A 24,580-nucleotide genomic window follows, 5' to 3' on the forward strand; every position below is an offset into this window, starting at 1 on the left:
GCATCAGAGGAGCTGAAGAATGCTGGGAGCAAACGTCTCTGTAATTGCTTATGGTAACAGTATTATGGTACCAGTATATAGCAACTCTAATGGAGACATATCATGCAATTTATAGCACATTGTTATTTAAAAACATTTGTTATCTTTAAGTGAAAAAGTTTGCCCAGTCTTTGTTGCAACGGCTTCATGATACTGGGGAACATTTATTCTTGTCATGGTTTAAAACATCTTCCAAACAGAAAAATACAGATTTAAACTGTATAACGCACGAAATTAAGTTAGTATAACTTAAGGAACAAGACCAACCTCATGTCAGGGTTAGGGTTTCCAATGCTTATGTAAAAATGTGATTTAACTGCAGTTCTCAACACCCCCCCCCCCCCCGCACTTCCTCTTCCCTCTTTCATTACAGGAACCAACCAGGGGGACAAGGAGCAGAAGCTTCCTTGCACATGTTCCCACTCTCTCTCGTCTCTCTCCCAGGGTTCCTCCATGTCTGAAGATTATCCTCCATCTCCACATGTGACCCCTCTTATCCCTTCACTTCGACCCTTCTCATGCCTCTATCTGTTTCCCTCAGGTCCTGTCAATTGGGGGTTGGTCTTTGTTAGTAAAATATACGGTAGCATGTCTAGACGCATCATTTCGAATCAGGTAGTCCAAAAGTTCAGTTTGAGTAGTTTTAGCAGCATTGTGATTCAGAACACTCTAGCCATAGTTGGCATTGGCGCTCGAGATTTCATGGTATCAATCTGCTAACTTCCATTTCATCGTGCACTAATGGAGCAATGCAGACGGCCTTTCCAACTTTTGATTGGTGCGAAAAGTATGTGTGTATGTGTGTGTGTGTGAGGAGCTGATGACAGGTAAACTCCACAATCACAGATTCCTTTGAGCAAACAAAATCGCGCCGAGGCAGGCGGACCCCTCTGTTATTTTTGATTTTAAGATGTAATCAAAGCTCTTGGACGGGGCTTTGATTGTGCAGAGCACCCAAATTGACACAGTTTCTGTTTCCACAGTCATAAACAGAATACCAAATGGCAGTGTGGAGGAGCAGCATTCTGAAAGTAAAAATGCCTTTGAAGAGCGTTTAGAGGCTTTTTTGATTTCCAAATTGCAAACCATAGAAACTTCCTCTAGATTCTTCTCTCAGGCTGATCCTACGATGATGCAAGACTCCTTTAAGGAAAGGGTTTAAAAGGAAGGCATGTTTGAGCTTTCCTTTGAAATTTTTTTGATTAGCTGTACGGTGGTATATACTTTTAGATCACTGCTTAAATTTTTATTACATACATATTGAACAGTAAAGATTTTATTTAATAATGTATACAATAAGAGAAATGAGAGTCTTTAAAATTTAGACCCAATCATGATGTCATCATATCTGAGGGCAAGAGGGCAAGGCAAAGCTTAGTATAGGAAACCCTGAACAGGTTTAGACACTGATGAGAAAAGATGGGATCAGGAATGAAATGATGAGCTTGACCTGGGCCCTGGATATGGACGCTGAAGGTGAACGGGGTGAAGGAGGCTCGCTGAAAATTCCAACTGAAATGACAGCTGACAGCAGTAGAGGAGGACTCATTCATGATAGGACAGGAGTGACGTGATGGGCTGATTGAGTTTGTGGCAAAATCTGAATGGTTAAGATGGAAACTCCCATCGGCTGATTAGAGAAATGAGAAGAGAGAAAGTTGTGAGAGTGAGACTGAAGTCTTCCTGATTGAACTTACGCTGAGCTTCATGACACCACAAAACTAAATGGCAACGTAGCAATCCTCCTTATAAACACTGTGTCTTAAACACATCTGGTTTTTATCATAGTCTACACTGACAGGCTGCAATAAGAAACTTATATACACTTGAGAGTATATGTATGAAAGTCTTGAAAGTGTAGCAGGCTTCATGACAAAAAAAGAGCTCCCAGGTGCAGAGTATTTGATTGGTAAAGTTTCAGGTGTGGACTAGTAAAGGGAATCGGAGCAATCGACTTTCTGGGAAATTATTCCAGAGTTTTTGTCAAACAGAAATGCAAATGATACACAATCTGTGGATCATTTGCATTTCTGTCCATTTCTGTGCAAAACACCAGTTTGGTCATTTTAAGAAGCTCAGATGAAGTCCCAGTCTTTTAAGAGTGTGTGAGACCTTGCAGAAAGAAACGCGACAAGAGGGGAAAATCATTTTTAAAAACTTGGAGGGGATCCAAGCCTCCCTTTTCCATTTTCCTTACTGGAGCTTGCAAGCAAAGAACTGAAATACGACAAATGACAAATTTACAAAGGGACTTGAAGGGATTATTCAGGAGGTTCGCTGTGTGTGAATGCAGTCTTTTCATCTGGCTGGATTTTGTCACCACTTTTTGATTATCATTTAAGGGGCACAGGGGAGGCAAGTCTTAAATAATGAAGATTTAATACTTTAATAGTGACACTGTTTGGAGATGGTATCAGTGCATTTTGGTTTTTAGAAGAGACAGAATTTGTAAGAAAGATAAACTTCGAGTGGAAACCTCCCACATATTACAGAAATACACAGATAGACGAATGCAAGGTTAATCAGTTTCTGACATTTATTTAGTTTCGGAGCATTTATTGTATTTTAGTGATATCAAAGTAACTTTAATATACCAATCAATAAATTAACAGATTGATTTAACTTAAATATTTCACTCATCTCAGATTCAGAGTGTCTGTGATAAATTCCTGAACTGCCTTCACCAGGATTTCTCAGTTCATTCAGTTTCGAAACTGAACGAAGAATCCTGACCCCAGAGCTAATTTACAAAACAATCTGACCGCCGAAGCTCTGCGACAACACTTTTGGTGTCAAGGTCAGGAATGATGGCACCACACTAAAATGCATCACTGTCTCAATTCAGCAAAAATAAAGTTTTTATTCTTGCTCCTTTTTTGCCCCCACAGACAAAAAGGAAAAGTTAAGTTAACTGATTTATCTTCCACTTCCTCCAACCAGACATAGAGAAAGACAGTGGTAGAGGTACGTAGGCGGCTAAAATTAATTTCATCACAGATGAAAAATTGCCCACATGACGACCTTCAGTGCAGCGGTGAGCAGAAACATAACGAAAAGACAATGTGAAGTACAAAGCTGCCACACAGGAGAGGAAGTTCAAGGCCCAGAACAAAACTACTGAAGAGCACCCAGTGCAATTAAAGGGTACCTGAAGGTTCGGATATCGTGAGTCGTGCACAAATACGTCCTGCAGGCAGACATGAAATCTCACTAACTGTGGCAGTGTTTGGATCTGTTCATACACACAAAACTAGAATTACACATCTTTTAGTTGTATTCCTTTACCAGCCAATTAAGCTGCAGTTTGCATCCATGTCAGTCCAGACTCATATAACGAAGAAATTAAAGTGTTTCTGCAGAATGTTGTGATGTCATGGTGGATTTGACCTTTGACTTTGTGAAAATAAAATGACTAAAAGCAATGTAAAGTTAAATCATCAGATCATTTCCTCCTATGAGACATCTGTGTGACATTTTGTCATATTTAGAGGGTGAATATTAGGCCAAAAACATGATTTATGAGGGAACTATGACCTCTGACTACCAACATCTAAGAAGTTCAGTCTTGAGTCCATTTAAAACCGTTTTATTTATTTATTTGTTTATTTATTTATTTTATTAAGTTACACTAAACTTAACCTTTGACCTCCAAAATCTAATAAGGTCCTCCTTATTTTTGTTTTTGTCAAGTTTGAGGAAATTCTCTGAAGGCATTTCTAAGAAAGCAACCTGAAAAGATAATCCATAAAGAAAAAAAAAAAGAATAAAACACGCAAATTCACAACGCTTCCACTCAGACTGCAGCTGAGATAACGTATGTATTCCTCCAATGCTGGTTTGTGCACATTCAATTCGTACCTAGGAACCTTTTGCATGCACTAGTTTCTCGTATAGAATAGGAGTAAAGATGTTGTTTCTTGCTGTTTTCATGATCCGTTCATTTGTAAATTCCCGTATCAAAGTTTAGAAGTCCTAAGTGAAAAGCTTGAGCTCTGTTTTAAGTTGGATTATAATAGTTGGTGATATAGTGTATAGTGTGTAATTTGAATCTCCACTTAATTTAGCATCAGTTTGAAAGCAAAAGCACAAATAATTGTTTTTAAAAAAAAATTGTAAATCAATTCAGGCGTCAAGAGGTTAAAGGGGATCTGTGGAGTAATGGATAGTAAAACATCTGCAAGACTGTAAAGTCACTGGTTCACATCTCATCCATGGCTGAGGTGCCTTGACCACATAACCCCCAGACTGCTCCCTGGATGATGCACAGGCGGCTGCTCGGAGTGTATACACTGCTGCGTGAATGATTGGATGGGTCAAATGCAGAGAAAGAATTTCCCCATGAGGGATCAATAAAGGAAAAATTACTAGTTTGCTGGTTTTATTTGTTGCATTGCGCCTGGACAATCACAGGTGTCAAAGCATCTTGCCTCTGAAAGTTTCTTTAGCCTAACATTCAATGGAGCAAATATGAACCACGCACTCTAGTATGGACAAACATTGCTAAAATCACCAATACACTCCTCTGTAACATGACATGGTGTAAATAATAATAACAAATTTCTGTTATTGATTCCTTTGTCTGCATTTAACCCATTTATTCGTTCCCCTAGCAGTGTAGTTACTCTCGGAGCAGTGGTCTGCCACTTGTGCGGCGCCCGGGGAGAAATGATAATAATTGACATCAAGCTGCCATTTCTGTATTTGTGTGTCATCAGTGTGGGATTTGCCACAACCTTGTGGCTGAACAAAGTAAGACTATACCCACTAAACATTAGACGTCTGATGGACGTGCAGATCATGTCTATATATTGCGTCCATCAGTCCAAGACCAATTCTGGACGTCTACACGACATGCACACGACAACTAGGTCCGCTATTTGGATGTCCAACCATGACTCCACTTGGACGTCAATATGCAGTTCAACATTTGATCGTCAGACTGGATAACTGTTTTGGATGTCATATGGATGTCAGGTGCAGGAAATTGACATAAATGTATTTTTTTATTATTATTTAAGGCAAATATCAAAATTGAATATGAATATAAATTCTTAATAATTCACATTCATATTCATTGTTGACATTCACATTCATATTCATCATTCTGCACCACAGTGATATCATACAACCGTCAGTCGTTATTTTCACGACCACGCCCCCGGGCGATGTATGTGTGAATTTCGCTGAGTGGGGTTATACGGAACCCGACCGTTATGATTTGAACCAGTCAACGCCGCTCTAATTGGCTAAGGCATTGTGTCGTCACAGCGTACATCGTAAGAGCCACTCCGATTGGCCCAGGTGTTCCTCTTATGTGGAAGCGAATGACCGCGCCCGGTTCTGTGAACCTTAGGCTACGTTCTCTACAACAACACGCAGCCGTCCTACATCATCGTTCACTAATTTGCAGGTAAGTTCGGTCAACCCATACTGCCTAGTTAATGTTATCTTCACAGTGTTTGCAGTTTTAGCTTTGTCGTATTAATCTAAACAGTTGTTGCTACAATTAGCATTGCATCTTGTGAACAACATTGCAAACAACATTGTCGCTAAATCAATCACTATCAGAGCAATAGGCTAGTAGATATTTCTGTGCCAGACTTTGGCGGGCCGCCATTGTCGTAGTTAATTCATGGGAAACTCGGGCACCCGGATCATTTTCGAACATTTAACAAATGTTTAATGTGGTTTCCAGAATAGTTTCAGGTGGGGGTTCGCAGCCAAATGCACAATTTAGTGCAATGGAGTAGCTACTGAGTATAGAGTTACGGGCGTCAAGTGACTACTTTTGTTGACGCCGCCATATTGGCAGGAACACCTCCGAGGAAAAGGAAAGGTGCCAGCGCTGATTTTCACTTTAGACGGATAGAATTCACCAGTACAAGGCAAACCTCTACAGTTTATATATCACACACATTGACTAATTTTTCTGAGGAGGTTCATGACAGTAAGGTTACTACGATAACCACTGTTTAATCCCGATTTTCTTTCTCTTTGAGTAGTTTTAGTGCTGAATGAGCAACACCCCTTTGTAATCATAACATTAGCCTAACTTGCTTTTATGAAAAGAAGTCTATTGGACATCGTGTTAAAAACATGCTAAATAAATAAGACACTTGGAAAACACTGGATTCTGTACCTGATATAGTGATTGCTCCGTTTTCTCATGCCTGCTTCTTGCTTGTTTTATTGCAGTAATCCACATCTGCCGTTTTGCAGGATCTGTGGGAATCCTATAAAACCATTTCCCCTTTGCTTGTCCCCGACTATTCTTACATCCCGTGCCTTTAACTAGTACAAGGACAAGTTAGTTGCTGGCAGTTGCCAGCCGAATAGTAATTTGAGAATCGCCCTTTCCTGCCAATATGGTGGTGTTGTTTCTTCTTTTCTTTCTTTTTTTTTTTTTTTTCAGCGCAGGGTGACGTGAGCTACCGGAGCTCTACAGTAAAGCCTTGGGTGTTTCTAAACCAGTCTTATCCTTTTCCAGGCGGTGTGAGGTGCTCTTTTAACCGTGGAGTGAGGTCTCCTGCCCTTCGGAGCCAAGCCACCTAAACAAGGTGCTCCTTCCCTTTGCACATGTCCCAGTCAAATAAATTGTGAAACTAAACTAACTTGGGACTCCATCTGTGTCTACAGATGGCTATGAAAATGAGAAGATGGCGTAAACGCCAAAGAGATCTGGATCAACTTCTACGTTATTCTGACAGCGATGATGATCATCAGAGCAAGTTTCAAAATAAATCAAATTCTTTGATAAAATTTGATAAAAATGTTGGAGATTGATGTGCTTATTTTTTCCTTTACTGACCACTAGGTGTCAAGCTGCCCAACTACCCTGCTCCACCGAAGAAGTCGCAGCCCATTCAGGGCACAGCTGTCTTGGACAATGCTTGTGAGTACTATATTATGAAGCATAGTAATGTGTTGTATAGACAACATGATAGTTACAGGCTGACTTGGATGTGTTTAAGCCTCTGGAGATGAAGGCATGTCCTTATAAGCGAAGCGTGCACAAAGTTCTCAGGGCAATATTTACTATACACATATTCTTTACACACAAGACATTAGTTACAGGCTCAATCATATGTTTCAGACTTGTCTGGTCTGGTGGAGCGTGCCAGTGGATCTGGGGGAAGGGAAACATTAACACGCAGTAAGTATTTATCAGAAGTAATGCTCACCTTTTTGTTAACATTTCGATAATTTTCAATCTCTGAACATTTTTAGGCTCTGACCTGCCGACACCCAGTAAGTATTCATCACATCACTTTGCTATTTTATCAGGCCTTGTGAAATGTAAGAACATTCTTTGTGTTTTTCAGGTTCTCGACATGCAGCCAGAGGTCATGCCACGAATGGCTATCGCTCTAGGTAACCAAACAAGATAAGGCATGACATGGTATATTATGTCAGTTGTAAAACTGAAAAGTAATTAAAATTTAAATGGAACTACATCCAGCCTAGGATCCAGCATCAGGTACAAACGCAACAATGTCTCCCGATACAGGTCCAAGTCCTGTCGCAGTGATGCCTCAAGCCACACTGTTGGGTCCGGGTGTGATGGGTCTCAGCACAGTGATGACTCGAGACATCACCACAGGTCCTGCACCTCGAGACATCACTACAGGTCCTACACCTCGAGACATCACCACAGGCCCTGCACCTCGAGACATCACCACAGGCCCTACACCTCGAGACATCACCACAGGTCCCGCAGCAACAGTGATGCCTCGAGGACCCCCGCCAAGCCCAGATGTGATAAAAGATCACGGCACAGTGATCGCACTAGCCCCCACTATCACACACCAAGGCATAGTGAGTTGTCTAAAGACTGCAATTTTCAAATCTTCAGCCAGTGCCATGGATGCACTCCTATTCGTTCGAATATTACAGATATATTATTTCTCTTCTAATGTGGCCCAAATTTGTTGACAGTTTTGTCATTTGGTAATTTCTAAAACATACTTTCTGTGGTGCAGATGCAGGGACTCAGATTGGAAAATGGACATACCCATTGCCTTGTGGTGGTAAGTGTGCAGCTATCAATTTTCTCCAAAGTTATGCTTGTATTACTGATGAACACTGAAGCAGATTACAAAAACAATGGTGAACCAGCTAGCTAGCCTAGCCAATGAAATTGGAGATAAACATTTTAATCAAATGTGCTAATTTATTTCAGTGTTCCAGAAGATGGTCTTAAGTTTACTGGTTGACCTCTACAATCATAGTAAGCATGCACAACCTGCCTCTTCAGCCGTCCAGGATGGGGACCATGGAGGATTTTGAGAAAGAGGAGCAACGCCTTTGTGACAAGCAAGCCTTTGATACCCTGGTAGGTTTCACAAGTCTGGAATACAGAACCAGTGCATTCTACATAACTGACTGCTCCGTCTTAGAATAGGTGATCTAAATGTTTCTGTAGGCAAAGGCCATCGCAGTCAACAGCATTAATCAGATGTTGATGGTAGGAACCCACACATCAGTGCAGCTCACGGCGCCACTGATACAGTCCACCATGATTGTGATTATACACAAACTGCAATGTGGTCCTTGACATGCTTTTTGACAACTGTGCTCTGCTGTGAAGTTTCTGTCTCCTAAGTTTCTCCACAGCTGCAAAATATACTCGCTTTAATACATAAATAATGCTTTGCAACTTTTTTTATGAGCACTCTATGATTTCTTTGGAAGGAGAAGGGAAACAAAAACAAGTGAATAATGAAAAATATTTTCTTACACTCGTCCTGCGTGGTTTGGAGTTTTAATTACCAATGGGCGGTGCCAAATTTGCCATGACAGATAATGATTCCCCTGGTTTCTTCAATTTTCCTGTTATTCCTTCTCATCCATAACGCTCTCTTGACGTTGCTCTCATTCCTTTACGGTACATGTTCCAGAGAAGTAATGCCACATTAGCCATTTGAACCCGGAGCAACTGATGCACAAAAAGCTCTATTACCGTCCTGTACAGTCATTAGGCTCTCCATTAATTCATAACCTCCGTACTCTGCCGGTTTACCACAATAAACCTCCAGAAGAAGGTATTTCAAAAAGCAGAGAGATTAAATGAGCACATCCTCAGTGGTTGAGATGGATATCGATGCACAGGATGAATTCAGAGTTCCATAGTGCTTTGAAGCAGAGGCACACTTCAAGAAGCTTTTAGAAGATCAAAATGCTGAATTAACAATTGAGAGGTGGTAGTTTGTTGACTCATTTTGAACCTAGTTCGGTGCTTCATTTAAAGAGTACAGCTCGGCATCAGTTTGACAGTTTCTCGTGGATGGGAATGTCTCCAAAGAAAGTTCTTTAGAGACCAAGGCAATTCATCAAATGCATCAAAACGCTCTCAACTAAAGAGTCTGTGCCAGCAATAAGACACACTTATCAGGAGCCTCGTTATCACAAAGTGTGAGAATAATAACTAAGTGCAACTCTCAAGTGATAGCATATGTATTCACATACATGCTGTCAGTAGGAATATCCAATTAGAGAATGTGATTCAACAAATGTCTGTCTGCCATATTGCTCACTATCTCATGGTAAATCTGTGAAAAACTCATTTTGTGCTTTTGCTTGTGTGAATTCCCTTCCGGTTGTAATTAACACAGGAAATGGACAACAGTCTGCTGGCTTAAAAACGTCTATACCTAGGGAAGAAATAATCAGACATTTGCTGAAAAAGCAGCATCATGTGTCAGAGAAATCAAAGTCATAGGGTACCGCAAGCTACGTCGATGCTTAGATCCTTAGATGAACAATTGTAGTGAGTAGATTCAATATAATCTCAGTGATCAATGACTTTTTGTACCATTACTCGTAAAAATGTCTGAGTATCTTTAATGCATACACATTGAGATTGTGAGTATAAAGTTAAAGGATTGACATCTGTGGAGTCCCAAACCCGACTGGTCATTTATTTTCCATTAAGTGTCTTTTCTATTTGTTTGAGTTTGGATGTTATGCCATTTTGTTTATTGAATTTTCACTTCACCCACAGTACTTACTCAGGGACAAATTAACATCACAACTGGTGAACAAATACTGTAACATTTTTAGAATTCATTAAGTAAGAAAATCTGTTTGGTCAGATTGACACGGTGCTTTTAGCAGCCAGTTATCAGAGAGAACAGTGAAAACAGAAAGCTTTCAATCTGACCAAACGGATTTTCTTCTTAAACCCATTATACGGCACTCGTTGAAATTCTAATTTTCAGCCTTATTGTATTGTTGAGCATAAGAAGACTTTTTTACTTTTGTGAAATTTTTCAAAATTTTGTAAAAATATAGAAAATCAAGATTAATGAAGTTACCATATATGGTTTACTTGCCCTTAAGTGGTAAATAAATGTAAACATGTATTTAGACCAATAGAACATAAGTGCTGATGGAGGCACTTGTCAATATACTCGTTATCACATTAGACACCATTAGGCCACTTCTTGATTGTACCTAATAAAGCAGTTATCCTCAACGTTCATGCAGAGGTGGACCTTACAGACCACATTTGACCCTGATTTGACCTGACAATGTTACCTTGAACTTTGCTGTTTGGTCATTAAAACCACATGCTTCTCGACCTCACTGAGAGACACAGGGACGCAATTTAAAATGTGTGCTGAAGTTGCCGAATATGGTTCCTCGCCCCTTGAAGTGTTAATGAATTCTAAAATGGTTATAGTATTTTTTTTTTTTTTTTTTTGTTTGTTTGTTTGTTTGTTTTTTTTCCCTCTTCACCAGTGGCTTTATTTTACTAATCAGAATAAAAATATCTCATGTTATCGCCTCATTCAGAACAGACAGGCCAGATTAGGAGTTGTCCATCAGATTGAGAGAGGTGGTGTACACCTTTAATAATCTGTTCAATAGGAAAATATTAGCTCCTAATAACCTTAAAAATGCATGGTCGGATCGTTTCACTCTAGTTTTGAACAACACGTTCCAATATTTTGGGCTTGTAAACACATCTTATTAGATTGTATTTAGCGTCCAGGTAAACGGCGAAGCTGGAACCAGTTATCAGAATTATTTGGATTCAGGAAATATTGTCCATGTGAATGTCGCTAGTGATAGCCATGAACAGAGAGAGATACTGAAATTGAGACAAGAAATGACTGAGAGAAACGGTTGGAGACTTTTTTTTTTGCCTGGATTTTGATAGTGAGTAGCACACAGTTTATCCCTGTCTGTTATAAATTCACCTGCTCCTGCCCACAGCGTGCTGAGCTGGGATGAAATCTGCAGAGAAACTGCGGAGAGAATAATGCCAGCTTCGTAAATTTAGTGCAGCACTCAAACAGAAGCAAAATACCAGCCAGATGTGTTGGATATTTATGATTCTGCTGTGCCTGGTAATGGGTAATGGGACAAAATAAAAGACATCTGTGGAGATTAGGTTCATCAAGTAATTGGACAAAAAAAAACCACTGTAGAGGTCAGAGGTCACCACTCTGACAGATTTACTGACTGGATTTTATGCTGTTAACAGAAAACACTTTAAATCAATTTCACTGGTTGTTTGTGGACATTAATCACATCTGTTCGCACTTCTATTTTTCTTTGCAGCATGCTCCCATTCAGAAAGGTTTGAGTGTATTAAGTAATGTTTTAATCTTATCCCAGACATTTGGTCTGAACAGCAACCAAAACTTAAGCATTCACTCAAGTCAGTAAGTAAACATGAGCGTCTTATCATCACAGACCCTCATCTGGCTGCGTAACAACTGGTTAAATGAAGCAAATCCAAGCACTCAGTAAATACATCCTACATAGTTGTGTGTGTACTGTATTTACTGTATGTTCTGTGTTGTGCAGTTACCCATGTTCTAACAGCATATTCAACCTCTGACTCTTTATCTGTTGTCTAACTGGTGAAACACCAAATTGTTGTTTTCTTCCAGCCGAGTGGTTCCTGTCAATCACTGCAGATGGGCGAGCAGTGCTTTGAGATCGTTAAGGCTGCGAGGCGTCCTGGCACCAAGACCTGCACCCAATATCACGCTTCACAACGCGGTCAATACTCGGCAGCACACGGGGAAAAGCCCAGCTCAGGCTAAATGCTCCCAGAACACCAGAGGACATATTTCTGTTCACCCGGCTGCTCACTGAGGTCAAAGCCACCAAGAACAGAGCAGCTGTCGTCTGTCTGGGAAATTTAAGAGTTAGTCAGTCAGGAATTCACGTCATTTAGTCAGTGAAAGAGCAGCTTGTATAATGGTCTTTTTTCCCCCTTTGGTTTGATGTCAGTAGCTGTCACATTTTAATTTACAGAATTAGTCTGCATTTTGAATGTCTGCTGCATGAAACTGCAAAAAGCTCAGTTTCAACATATTGCAGCTATATTACAAGCCTTACTTTTTGGTATCATGAGACACCAGGAACAAATCTTTTAAAATTAAAGCGTTATGAAAATACCTTAGCTTTGTGTAACAGTGGCCTGAAACAGACATTTTGCACTGCCATTTATCAATCAGATTAGGTCAGATTGTTTCTCAAATTGGCAGGACAATAAAATATGCTTAAAATAGATGTGAATGTAAAAGCCACTGTTAGCCAATGTTGACATTTTCAGTCACTATTAAGAGTATTTACTTCTTAGTGTGAGATCCATCCACTTTCTCCTTGAATTTACTGCATTGTGATCAGTTTTTTTAAATTAAAGGATTTCTGCCATTATTCATACAATGTTTTCATATTGTCCTTGTTTTCTAATTTTAATCCAGGCTGAAGTGAAGCTACCGGCACCTACCAGTAAGAATGTAAAAAGTGTTCTTGGTTTGGCATAGATTTTAAAATGTAGAGAGCAGGAGTGTAAATCAGTTACTTTCTTTGATGTTTGTTAAAATTATTCATGAGGAAGTGGTTTGGAGGTCAGCTGAAATGGGCTACGGAGAAACTTTTCTTCACATTAATGAAAAACAAAAACAAAATAGAAGCCATTACTGGAAATGGAGGTAGTTTTGTGAAATGTGCAGCAGACACAGAGTCTTTATGAAGGGAAGCTTTGTTGTCTGTCATAGTGTTTAGGAGAAATGAACTGCTTTAAAACTTCAAGAGAGGCTACCTGTTTAACAGTGTATTCCAGTCCTGTGCAGAGACCCATCTTTTTCAAGTTAGTCCGTAGGTTACAGGACAATACTTCATTCATACCAAGGTGGCCAAAAAAAAAAAAACACCTCAAGAGCTCTTGTGATTATGATGCTTCATGGCTATGCCACATGGAAAATTGCACTTCTTTGAAGAGCACTGATAGGAGTTAGCAGGGCTAATTCACAGCTCTTTGAGCACACCTGAATGAACACAACTTATAAATAAGGCTTGTGTGAAGCGATGATAAACCTGGTCTGTCTGGTGAAACGTTGGCCACATTAAACTCTAGGGAATCCATGTTTGAGTGTGCAACCATATATATCCTTCTGATGTATAAAAATCCTGGAGTCTGCACTTCACACTGCTCTGTGTGCTTCAAAGGATTAATTTTGCTAATATTTGTACATGTTATGTACCCATGCAAACTCTGTTACCCAGATTTGTTCAGATTGTGATCGTGGCAACAGCAACATAAATATCTCTCACTAAATATGTGCTTAAGATATACTTGCATATCGTTTCAAGCCCACATTCTCCACAAAATACTTTTACATTTAAGGTAGATAGACATCATTTTCTATGTTTTCTCTTTCACCAGGTACAGCATACATCCAAGAGTATTTTCTGTTTCGACCAAAGCCCAAACCCTACGGAGCCTGCAGCAGGTGTGCTGTGAATATGAAGTAGAGTGGGAGTGCATCAGCCATTGGCTGGCTTCATTTGGTATGCAAAATAAAAAATGAGTTGTACAAAACGAGACCCGGCAAGAGGCTGCAGAGGGGCTTGCGCACAGCTGCAAAGCTAAGTGACAAAGTCAAGGCAACAAGCTGTAATTTACCAAAATAAAACGCACAATGTCAGAGTTTTCACTTATACACAGATCAAACTTACCATCCGTGAACCTTAATGACCTCTGAAAATTTATTTGAGAGAGGATAGATAAAAATAGACGCCATGACAGCTCCTCAAAAGTGAAGCATGTGGAGTGCAGCCTGGTGGCTGGCTGCACTGTAGGTCATAAGTCCCACCCCCTTTATGTTAGTGGATGGGACTTGGGCCAAATGAAAACACTTTTTTTTTTTCCAAAGATGTAGTCTGCCCTATGCACAGACAATTAAGCAAAGTGTTTAAGTGTTAATGTTCAGGAAAATGTTAAACGTTCTACAACAGTTATTGAGTGGTTGTTTATATTCAGGAAAAAGTATTATAGCTGTCAAGCTATTTAGTGGTGACAGATTTACACCCTGAGTGTGATCGTTGTAGCTTTCATTGGGATTCAGGCAATGTACTTGATGTCTTGTCAAAACTAAAGAGAAAACTCCAAAAGATGTGGTGAGTGCAAATGGGTATTTATCTCTAGTGACACACTTATGAGAGTGTTTCACACATGTGAAATGATATGAATCCCACACACACACATATGAAACAGTCTCACACACAGATAGAAATGCTCACACACGTGAAATTTCAGCAGAACCGGAAGGCATTTCGGTAGAAATGCAAGTCAGAAGATGTTGCTTTACTAAACAATATACTGGCCTCAGTGGAGACCATCTCAGCTCTGTCTAATGCAACAGTGATCGAGCCATGAGAGCCTTTCACAAGTGTATGTGAGAGCTAGTCACTTGTGTGTATGAGAGCGTTGCATTTCATATGAGTGTGTGAGATGCTAATTCTGAATAATGTCCCTAACAGTCTCCTTGATCCTTACAGTTTTTTTTTGTTATGTTTTGTTGTGTGAGATTTGTTAAGATTAAGATGTTTTGTTAAGTGAATTGATCTAATTAACTAGCTAACTAAAACAGCACTCCAACTTAAGCTCTGTGAGGGGAAAAGTCAGCAGCTGGTAGTAGGCATTTACAAAGTCTGAATCCATGATGGGGTGATGTTCATATGGACTCATCATGAATGCAGCAAACGTAAGAAACGTAAAGTCACCCCATAGCAATGTTTACAACATTTACAAAGTAGCAGTGGGCACCAAGTACAGCTCAGGAAGAATGGTCTTTACCAACAAAAAGTATTAGATGAAAAAGACATGATGATGGTGCAACAGGAGTTGGAAGATCACTAAAGTGATCTGATTCTGTCTGATTGGTCCATAAACTAGGTACATTGGGCATTTGGCTTTATTCTTAATTGACATTGGGCTGGCTCCAGCACATCTTTTATAACCATGTCCACTTGAGATTGTGTGCCTTCATTTGATAGTTCTCTTTTTTTCTGGTGAATTAAAAGCATCTTTTAATCTATCTGTGTCGTCTTGTTGGAAAGACATCACGGCATTAACAGTGAGCCATTATTGATTGGGCTATAAAGGTGTATGGTACTCCATTGGGACCTTGGACTGTGTTTGGGAAGCAGCTTTTGCCTGAAATGCAGATTATTATACAAAGCATTGATCAGAATTATCTCAAAGAATCTGCTCATTTTCTCTGACTCTCTGTCTCTGTCAGGCACAGATGCACATTTTAAGAATTCATCCAAGAGTACACATACATCATTTTGACTTTATAAGTTTACAACACTACTTTGTATGGTAAATGTCCATCATCCAATCAGCCATTTATCACGTCTACTCTCTTTCCCTCCTGGACACACAGATACAGTTTTGCAACCCCCAAATAAATCTTTTCCTTTTAGTTTCCTTTTACTCATTACAAGGCTTTGGGGTTTTTAGGAAGTTGCAAGGTGTTTACATATTCATGGAAGTGTGATCGATTGTGGTGGGACGGTCTGGGTCAAGATGCCAAGGCCAGTCCAGCCCTGTCTGGAGACCAACGCTGCAATGATAGGAGTCCACTGAATGGTTCCCCTTCCACATCACTATGTAGACAGTGAGTCAGTTGACGACACACAGAATTATTTGTACATGCTAAGTAAATGTTACCCGTGAAAATATTTATTGTCAGCTCGGGCACTGAAACTACAGCGGCAATCACAATTTTCTTATCACCCAAATCAAATTTGCTGAGCTGAAACCTTTTGAAATCCACAGATGAAGATGCGATTAGCATACTGTGTGCTAAGTCTCTTTTGCTCCAATTTGTCTCACAGATACACAAAACCCACAGGGTGTGGATTTGTCATGCGAAGAGAGTGGGCTGCTAATTTTTACTTGCTTAAATTTTTAAAACAAAAGCTCCAGAGCCAGTACGATGCAGGAGGTTTAAGTCTCTATCCCTGCTCCTTTTCTTCTCTCAACTCTTCCTCATTTATATGCCGCCTGCCTCCCTGCTCCTGAAAAGCCTCCCTGTGTGGCTGTGTGTTAAACCATCACGGCAGATGAAACAAGTGCGGTGACGAGATCCAGGAAGCATTGCATTAAATGCTGATAAAGACTGCACTGAGATATTTACACAGTAGTTGCATGAGAAAACCAGAGTGTGTGTGTGTGTGTGAAAACATAATTAGGACAGAGAAATGACTTGCTCAGCTTGTTATTGTGTGGTGCTTTCAAATGATGGACGGGCGTTAGACAGCGAGCAATGTCAGACTTTTCAAATGTGCAAACATTTCAAATCACATCATTATTGTTTTATTTTTTAACACAAAGTCTGGAAACTCAAATATTCTGTCACATACTGAAGTCAAATAGCGTGCACTATTTGATTTTTTTTTTCAGCAGTGGGCAAAACTTTTGTTAAACCAAAATCAGTATCGTCTGCACTCTGAGGTACAAGGACATTACACCAACAAAATCCTTCTAATGCACTATCCACTCAGAATAATAATAAATTGTCAAAGGTCATGACTTTCACTGGATCAAGTCAATTTTATGTGACTTTTGAAATAGCCCTATTGTTGAATTTTCTTGTTTTCATCTAATTTGGATGTACTTGGAAACACATGTCATCCAAACTGCATATTGTTTTTGACAGTGTCTTAGCTGGTTCATGGTGTCTGTATTGTATCAATGGCCGTGACTATATTTTACTCCACTTCTGGGCGAGGTCGTCAAAAAGAGACTTAAATCAGGATTTAAATAAAGGAAGAGAAAGATCACAAGTTTCGTTGCACCCTTCTCACAGGATGAGATGAAACTCTTTGTGGTTTTGTGGTGAATCTGTACTCTGAGATAAGGCACAGTAACAGTACAGAGAATGAAACCTGCAATTAGATTTTGAATAATCGTTTTAATTCCTGCATCCTCTCTCGGTGGGTTCAGTGGGTTGTCTGTGAGGGAGGAAAGTAGCTTGAACACAATTGTTAAAGTCTGTTCAAAAATTACTGACACTAAAAGCAGAAGAATTTGGGCCACAGTCTGGGAGGAACGATTCGTTCAGAGAGCAAAATCAGTAATTAGCCAACCAGATCACATTTTGTCGGCCGAGTTTTTATTGCTGCCTTACGGTCATTGTTATAATGTGCCCATCAGTACGACAAATCATTACGTAAAGTCTCTCATTCCTTCTGCTATAAAGCTTTTAAACACAGGCCACACTCATTTAGATGAACTTTTTAAGGTTTTATCTATTTATTTATTGGATTTATTTATCCATGGGATTTATTTATTTACTGGATTTCTACTACTGATTTTATTAATCTTAATAAGCACTGATTTTGTGATTGATTATTTTGTGTCCTTGCACTTATTGTTTCCTTGGCTTGCTTGTTTGTTTATTGATTGATTGACTGTGTATGGAATGCACGAAAAGCTGCAAGTGAATTGTTGGGATAAAGTTATCAGCCCTGCCATAGACTGGTGACCTGTCCAGGGTGTACCCCGCCTCTCGCCCAATGACAGCTGGGATAGGTTCCAGCAGACCCCGCGACCCTTAACAGGAACAAGCAGTTACAGAAGATGAATGAATGAATGAAAGAATAAAGTTATCTGAATCTGAATCAGAATCAGAATTGCAGTGATCCCTTCCCTGGCCGGCCAACCTGAACTGCTGCATTAGACGATGACAAACAGACTGTGAGCAGCAGCCCGGAGCCTAATGGGACCTATGATGACTCTTTTCCCCAACATTTTCAGAGCAGAATAGTGTAGCCTGCAGTGGGTTTTCTGTTGAAGGATTTTGGCTCACCATAAAGTCGTCAAGTCCTTTAAATGAGTAAGGCACCTTGCACCGGAGCAGTGGCAGTAATGAAAGGTCTCTCTTCCTCACTCCCTCTCTCTTTCTCCCTCACTCTCTCTCCCTCTCTTCTTTCCCCTCACTCTGCTGAGTGCAGCTGAACAGAGAGCAGCCTTGCTTCTGGAGCCATCTCCACGGAGCCTGGCGGATGTTGGTGAGCGCTGTGGATGCAGTAGTGCAAAATCCATCAGGGATCCAGGGAGTGCGAGAGAGCGCGGATAAGAGAGGAGTGGAGTGGAGAGGAGAGGTAGACTTTCTCCCTCCATCCCTCGCTGGGCTTTTCTGCAACATCCCTCCACTTCATCATGGATCTTTGGAGTAAAAAAGTCTGGGGAATTATTGCACAGGTTGCCCTGACACTTCTCAGCTTATACAGCCCAGCAAAAGCAGGTGAGTAATGCTGTGATTTGACGTACAGTTGAATTTCACTTTCAGATGTCTAAAAATGAGTTACTTGTTCAGCTTCTGCTGCCTGGAAAAGTCTAGGAGTCTCTGATGTCCTACAGGTATTGTGCATGTCATCCTGTGGATGATGGAACGGTGACAAAATATATTCATTGATTTTATGTAATATACAATTATCAACATACACGCACTGGCTTACGTTTGACAGTGGAAGCCGGCGTCTGAAGCAGAAGCAGAAGTGGGGGGAAAGCACTTTAATGCTCCCCCAGCTTATAAACCATTTGAGCAAGGCACTCGGTCTGCACCTGCTCTCATGGAGCAGCATACTTATGAAGTATAGCTGTATTTCTTGTTTTTTATTAAACAAGGTGTTCATACTTTAATAGCTGCTGAATTATTTCTTCTCTGAGGTTTTAATCATGATGATATAAGTGACCAAAATGCTTACACAAGCCCGTACACACAGTTTATGTGTCTGGTTTACTGTAGTAATACTGCAAATTCAAAGTAAGTGAGTTTGCTGGAATTTTCTTAACTTTGTTGTGAGATGGAAATATCAATTTGCAGCTCCCTAGTTGGTTTTCAATCATTTTGGCCACTCGTGCACAATTTCTCAGCATCAGTAAAATCTGCAGCTTTATGATTTGCAAACTCTGCAGCTACCGCTTAAGTTGCACTTACAGAAAGAGAAAATGTCCCAAAAAGCTTTGGCCATTACATCCGTGGGGTCCCAAACAGGCACGGTGTTCATGGAGATGTCAGCAGATGTCATTATGAATAGGAGCTGTTTGCATGCGCTTAACCCTGCTGTAGCAGTGACAGTACGGCTGACACAGTGAAATGCAGTAGGTGTCAGTCAATTTCTGTCCTAGCGTTGATGCTGTATTAAATTGTTTAGTCAACATGCTTAAGCAAATAATGTCTTTGTAACAGTTAAGAAAACCAAATGCCACTGAGGGAATCAGTGGGCGCAGAGTGGGACAGATAAATGATAGTCATTACCACATCAGGTATATATTCCCCTTGACAAGACAACAGCCACCGGGAAGAGAGGCGCAATGACATTATAGGCTTTGAAAGAGTAAAATGAAGGAGATAAAGGGCTTTCTTTGCCCTGGAGGAAATGGTTAGAGTGAGAAACTATAACCAAATGAAAAGAAAAAGAATCTGTCTCTCTCAAATCAATAAGTTGTGCTGGCAACCCATTTCTGCCCTCTTAGAGAGCAAACATACAGTACATCATCCACTTAATAATCTCCGAAGCCCAGACCTCTCCCCACATTTTATTTGACTTTGTGTTAGTGCTGAGCCAGTGCCACAGGCAAGGTCTGACTCGAGCTATTTGTCAGAGCGAACAAAGGAGGTAAAGCTATGGCAAGAGGGCAGACGCTTCTGTGTCTGCAGCTGGTCACTGTGACCCTGCCTTAACTGTGTACTTTTTGGGGTGAAGCAGCAGGTGGGTGGCTGCACAGACCATTCAGTGACATACTGTTTGAGCCCTCTGACAGCTGACAAGTCCGGTTTTCCTCATAAAGACTCTACAAGAGAGGGAAAGAAGGAAAAAGTCCAGTGTCAGATTTTACCTGAGAATAGAAGTATAGCTCTGCATTTCGAACTGGAATAGTATGAAAGTACAAATAGAAACAGACATATCATGTTTATCAGCGAGTGGCAGCAATGATTTTTGTCAATAAATAAATGTAAAAATACTGGTTATATTTTGACAAATATCCATTTACCTTGAATAAGATGAACCCACATCTCAAGTGTGCTTTATATGTAGTGTAGCGTGTGAAGGTCTGGGTGGGTCATGGGCGTACAGTATGTCTGACTTTTATGCAGGAGACTGGAGCTTGTGACCTATGGAAGGCAGGCGACTTCACCCTGAATTAAATTAACCATTTTATTTGCAATGGTTGGCCAAATCAGACACAAGAATTTGGAAAACGATGGCCACGGATATAAATGTGCCATATTCTTAGGGTTGTGTACAGTGATGTGTTTGGTGACATGCTGTACTTTCAAGTGACTCAAAATCACGACAAGACCAGTTCAGACTATTAAAAGTCACTCTGTACAGTAGCCTGGTCGTTACCATCCTACGTTTCCGCCCGAAATTTGATTTCGGTCTGGCACGTTAGTCTGGTCTGGCCCAATGTAATAGGAATCTGTCTCCGTAATGGGCGGATGCTTATTTTGAGGTTTAAAATCATTGGAGTTCCCTTAACCAATCAGCAACGTTTGATAATGACGTACATTGTGCGCCGGAGTTCAGGCTCTTACGCTTACCACTTCCGCTTCCAGTTAAATAAATCAAACTTTTCCCAAAGCCAGTTGGAAGGAGAGCTACGACGTCCTTGCCATTTATAAAATTGACAAGACAAGCCTCTTGTTCTGGTTTTAATTCCGTGATGCTGTCGAGAGTTGAGACAACTTCGCGGATGGCTTCTAGCGTCTCTTCCTCCGTCGCCATTGTTGCTATGCTGTTGAACTACAAGCTTCGCTGGACTACAAGCAACTCGGCATGCGAGTTCCGCGTCATCACTCAACTGTTCGCTGATTGGCGCGGTTACACGCGAACCGCGGAAGTGCAATTTGGCCAGACTCCGTGCCAGACCGAAATCAAATTTCGGGCGGAAACGTAGGATGGTAACGACCAGGCTATCTGTACAGGTCTGTAAGTTAACTTTTTTTATGATAAGACATTTATATTTCTGGTTATTCAAAGCTATACACCAAAGTACAAAACGGTGCGGTCTGTTTCATTTGGTTTGTGTCTCATTTGTTCCTGAAGCACCACAGCAGCTGCTCAATCATCTGGGATGAGCAAGCTAAGAAAAGGAACGATATGTTGCATAAAAATCCTCAAAGTGGAAAGAGCAGAACTGAGCTAGAAACCGGCAGAAGCTCAGCAGAGCACGTAGACCGAGATATGGAGTTGATACTCCACCACTCAGGACCAAGCACCGAACCTGGGGCAACAGAGCCTTCTCTGCAGCTGCCCCCTCCCTCTGGAACTCTCACCCCAAACACATCCGCGACTGTACCGACCTTCCTACATTCAAATCTCTGACAAAAACACACCTTTTTAAAATTGCTTTTAATGTTTAGCTTAGTCTATTGTGTTTTTAGTGTTCTATTTCACACTGTTTTGCTGATTTGATGTTCTTTTTATGTAAAGTGTCTTTGAGTATCTTGAAAAGCGCTTTTAAATAAAATGTAGTATTATTATTATTATTATTTAGGTGTATTGAGAGAACACTGCAGCCAAATGTAAACTGCAAACGTCAAATGAGTGCACTGCCTACGGTGAGATGGCCAAGTTCACATTTAACTTTAACCTGCCAGACCTAGTCATATCTTTCCTAAAACCTGATAATGTTGTTGTTGTTGTACCTAAACCTAACCAAACATTTACCGTAGCATTATCAAGTCATAAAGGGGTAAGCCAGGGGTGTTCAAACTACGGCCAACTACGGCTAGTGGTCCATTTTTAATTTCCAAATTTTAGCAAATTCTAAAAATATAATGGAATATGGCCCACACATGAAACTTGCACTTGACTGTAATGCACTTCTTAGTTTCAACACTAGGTGGAGCTACTGTCTTCAACAAGGCAGCTTCTCCACAAAACAAAATGAATCAAAGAAAAAAAATTCCATGGATGACCAAAAATGGAAGGACCAAAAAACGCAAGATAGCAAGTAAGTGCATAAAATTTTACATTATTGTTATTCTATTTATTCATAGAAAGTCAAGGGGAAGTGTCAGTTTGATTTGCAATGAAACTGTTGCAGTAATGAAAGAGTATAAAGGATGACGACACTACCAAACTAAACATGAGACCTAAACGTCCTACACTGGTGCTGAGAGAGAAGAGAAAGTTAAGCAAACGGCAGCTATCCTACTGCTAGCTCAACAGTATTTTTTCCGTGCTAACAAAACAAAAGAAAATGCCACAATAGCCAGCTACGAGGGAGCTCAACTCATAGCCTGACAAGGGAAACCTTTCTCAGATGGCGACTTCTTAAAACAGTGATTCACTAAAGGCAATGGGTGGCCCAGTCCTTTGTGTATTTTTCTGTATATGGCTCTCAATGAAAAAGGTTTGGACGCCCCTGGGGTAAGCTATTCAATTACAGTATTTCTTAACAGTTTTTAATCAGTAGTATATCAGTGTTTTGTAATATGTGGTATTATCTAGGGTTGCCAACCATCCCTTGAAAAACGGAATCGTCCCGTATTTAGAAACAAATGTACGCGTTGCGGTTGCGTCCCGTACGTATTGAACTGAAACGGGATGCACTTTGTCCCGTATTACCGTGAGAATCAAAATAGTGTGTAAAATGTCAATGGAATTAATGAATAACATGGCGCTTTATATGAAAATTTACGGTAAATTTATTCCCAGGCCATCTCCTGCTCTGTGACCAATGAGCTGACAGCGGGAATCCCGCTCATCTCATTGGTCGAGGTACTGGCGCTTGCGAAGAAGATACCGGAAGACAACAAAGCAACAACTTTTCCCTCACACTTTATGTTTGCACTTTTCTTATTGCACTATTACAAGAGGAATGCTTTGCTTTCCATTGTTTTAAATTAATTTATACAGTTTTAAGTTAAGCAGGACAGGTTTCTGTTTAAGAAAGATATTTATTTCATTCTGTTAATTTTGTTATTTTGTAATTAAAATAAATTGTTGAATAATAATTTGTTTTCCATGTGTTCATATCTCTCAAAAATATGCATCTAATTCAATTCAGATTCGAGTCAAATTGTTATAAAATCGGATCACACACACAAATAAGGGCTAAAAAAAAATTCCTCACACCCTGCCAATGAGGTTTCCCTTATTTATTTTTCAGGGAGTTGGCAACCCTAGATTTAATTCAAATATCCTGATGTTTTAGATACTACAGATAGGTGGCGACAAAGTCACAATATTGTTTTGACTGATCTCAAAGTAATTTGGGTTTTACATGAGCTTAGAATTGAGTGGAATCTAGTTGTTAGTTTGTAGATTGCAAACAGCTGAATACCCCTCTGTTACACCTTCCCTTCCAAGCTTGTAGAAGATTTAAGATGGTACTAAAAGCCTGAAAAATGTGACAGGCCCTCTCTAAAGCTAGTGTTTAGTTTTGTACTGTAGAAATGGAAGTGGAAAAGGACCCGCTTCCTTCTGTAAATAAATGCTAATGAAAACACAATGCGTATAGATCCTAAATTCCATTTTTGATTGTGGACCACCCAACTTCCATCTTGCTTTCCAACTCCTAAAAAGGTACAAAATTTTGCAAATTTGTCCCTTACAGATTGTGGGAACCCATTGAGTCTAGCTGAATGCACAAAATGTTCTATCTCCCCAAGTCATCTGCACAATATTCCCCCAACTTAGAGTGCTGCTGCTTCACGGCTGCTATGTCTGTTCACACAAGACTAAGGAAACACAAAAGAGTGCAAGATCTCTCTTTCTCTCTCTCTCTCTCCCTCCTGTCCCCCATGGGATTGTTATCTCTTCTCTCAGCTGATATGGAGTCAACGAAGTGTGTGTTCTAATCGCAGCCTAATGACAGATAATACCACTGCTGTCCTAACCTGTGTGTCGGTCCATATGTGCCTGTGTGTGTGAAAAGGTGCCTTTATCAGTGTGCCTGTGGAGTGTGTGCATACTTTGATAAGAAGCAAATAGCAGTGTGTGACATTGACAAAAGGAATAGCAAGGCGGCTGTGTCTGTATGTTCCCACATAATGACCAAAAATGTGGTTAGTGTGCTTGTGTGTTTGGATAACAAATGATTCGCCACTCATGTTAAAATGATTTCCATGTATAGTATACCCGTGTTTTGCTCCTTATGTTTGTGTGATTTGTGTCTTTTCTGCTCGGAGTTGAAACATTCCGAGGAAGATAAGTGTGCAAATGAAACATTGGAAAAGAAACATTGGCTTCATTGGTAGACAAAGCTGAG

The 24,580-nt window shown here is 40.3% G+C and overlaps 2 protein-coding genes across 3 annotated transcripts in view; both read left to right on the top strand.

The window, feature by feature from the left end:
• The first annotated feature begins 5,400 nt into the window (after positions 1-5,400).
• Positions 5,401-13,191, top strand: LOC311500258 (uncharacterized protein). 2 transcript variants are annotated; one of them, XM_084561527.1, is made up of 11 exons: positions 5,401-5,449; positions 6,527-6,596; positions 6,676-6,763; positions 6,854-6,931; positions 7,133-7,192; positions 7,267-7,287; positions 7,362-7,410; positions 7,547-7,854; positions 8,019-8,066; positions 8,219-8,371; positions 11,940-13,191. In XM_084561527.1, exons 3-10 carry the CDS (start codon positions 6,676-6,678, stop codon positions 8,323-8,325), a joined length of 759 nt encoding a protein of 252 aa, XP_084417653.1. In that variant the 5' UTR covers positions 5,401-5,449; positions 6,527-6,596; the 3' UTR covers positions 8,326-8,371; positions 11,940-13,191. The 2 variants fall into 2 exon arrangements, with proteins under 2 accessions (XP_084417653.1, XP_084417654.1); XM_084561528.1 differs by lacking the exon at positions 7,267-7,287.
• A 5,189-nt stretch (positions 13,192-18,380) lies between these two features.
• LOC311500446 (contactin-associated protein-like 4) overlaps positions 18,381-24,580 on the top strand; it is a 73,915-nt gene continuing 67,715 nt past the window's right edge. Inside the window, exon 1 of the mRNA XM_084561859.1 lies at positions 18,381-18,599. Within this exon, the coding sequence (XP_084417985.1) occupies positions 18,515-18,599 (85 nt within the window). The 5' untranslated portion in view covers positions 18,381-18,514. The remainder of the gene's footprint in view (positions 18,600-24,580) is intronic.

Source organism: Chelon labrosus (assembly GCF_963514085.1).
Source record: "Chelon labrosus genome assembly, chromosome: 15".
NCBI classification, from domain to species: domain Eukaryota; kingdom Metazoa; phylum Chordata; class Actinopteri; order Mugiliformes; family Mugilidae; genus Chelon; species Chelon labrosus.

Coding starts and splice junctions, on each gene's coding strand:
- LOC311500258 (XM_084561527.1), top strand. CDS start 6,676: ATGGCTATGAAAATGAGAAGATGGCGTAAACGCCAAAGAGATCTGGAT. Junction 6,932..7,132: donor AGCTGTCTTGGACAATGCTT/GTGAGTACTATA, acceptor CATATGTTTCAG/ACTTGTCTGGTCTGGTGGAG. Junction 7,193..7,266: donor AAGGGAAACATTAACACGCA/GTAAGTATTTAT, acceptor GAACATTTTTAG/GCTCTGACCTGCCGACACCC.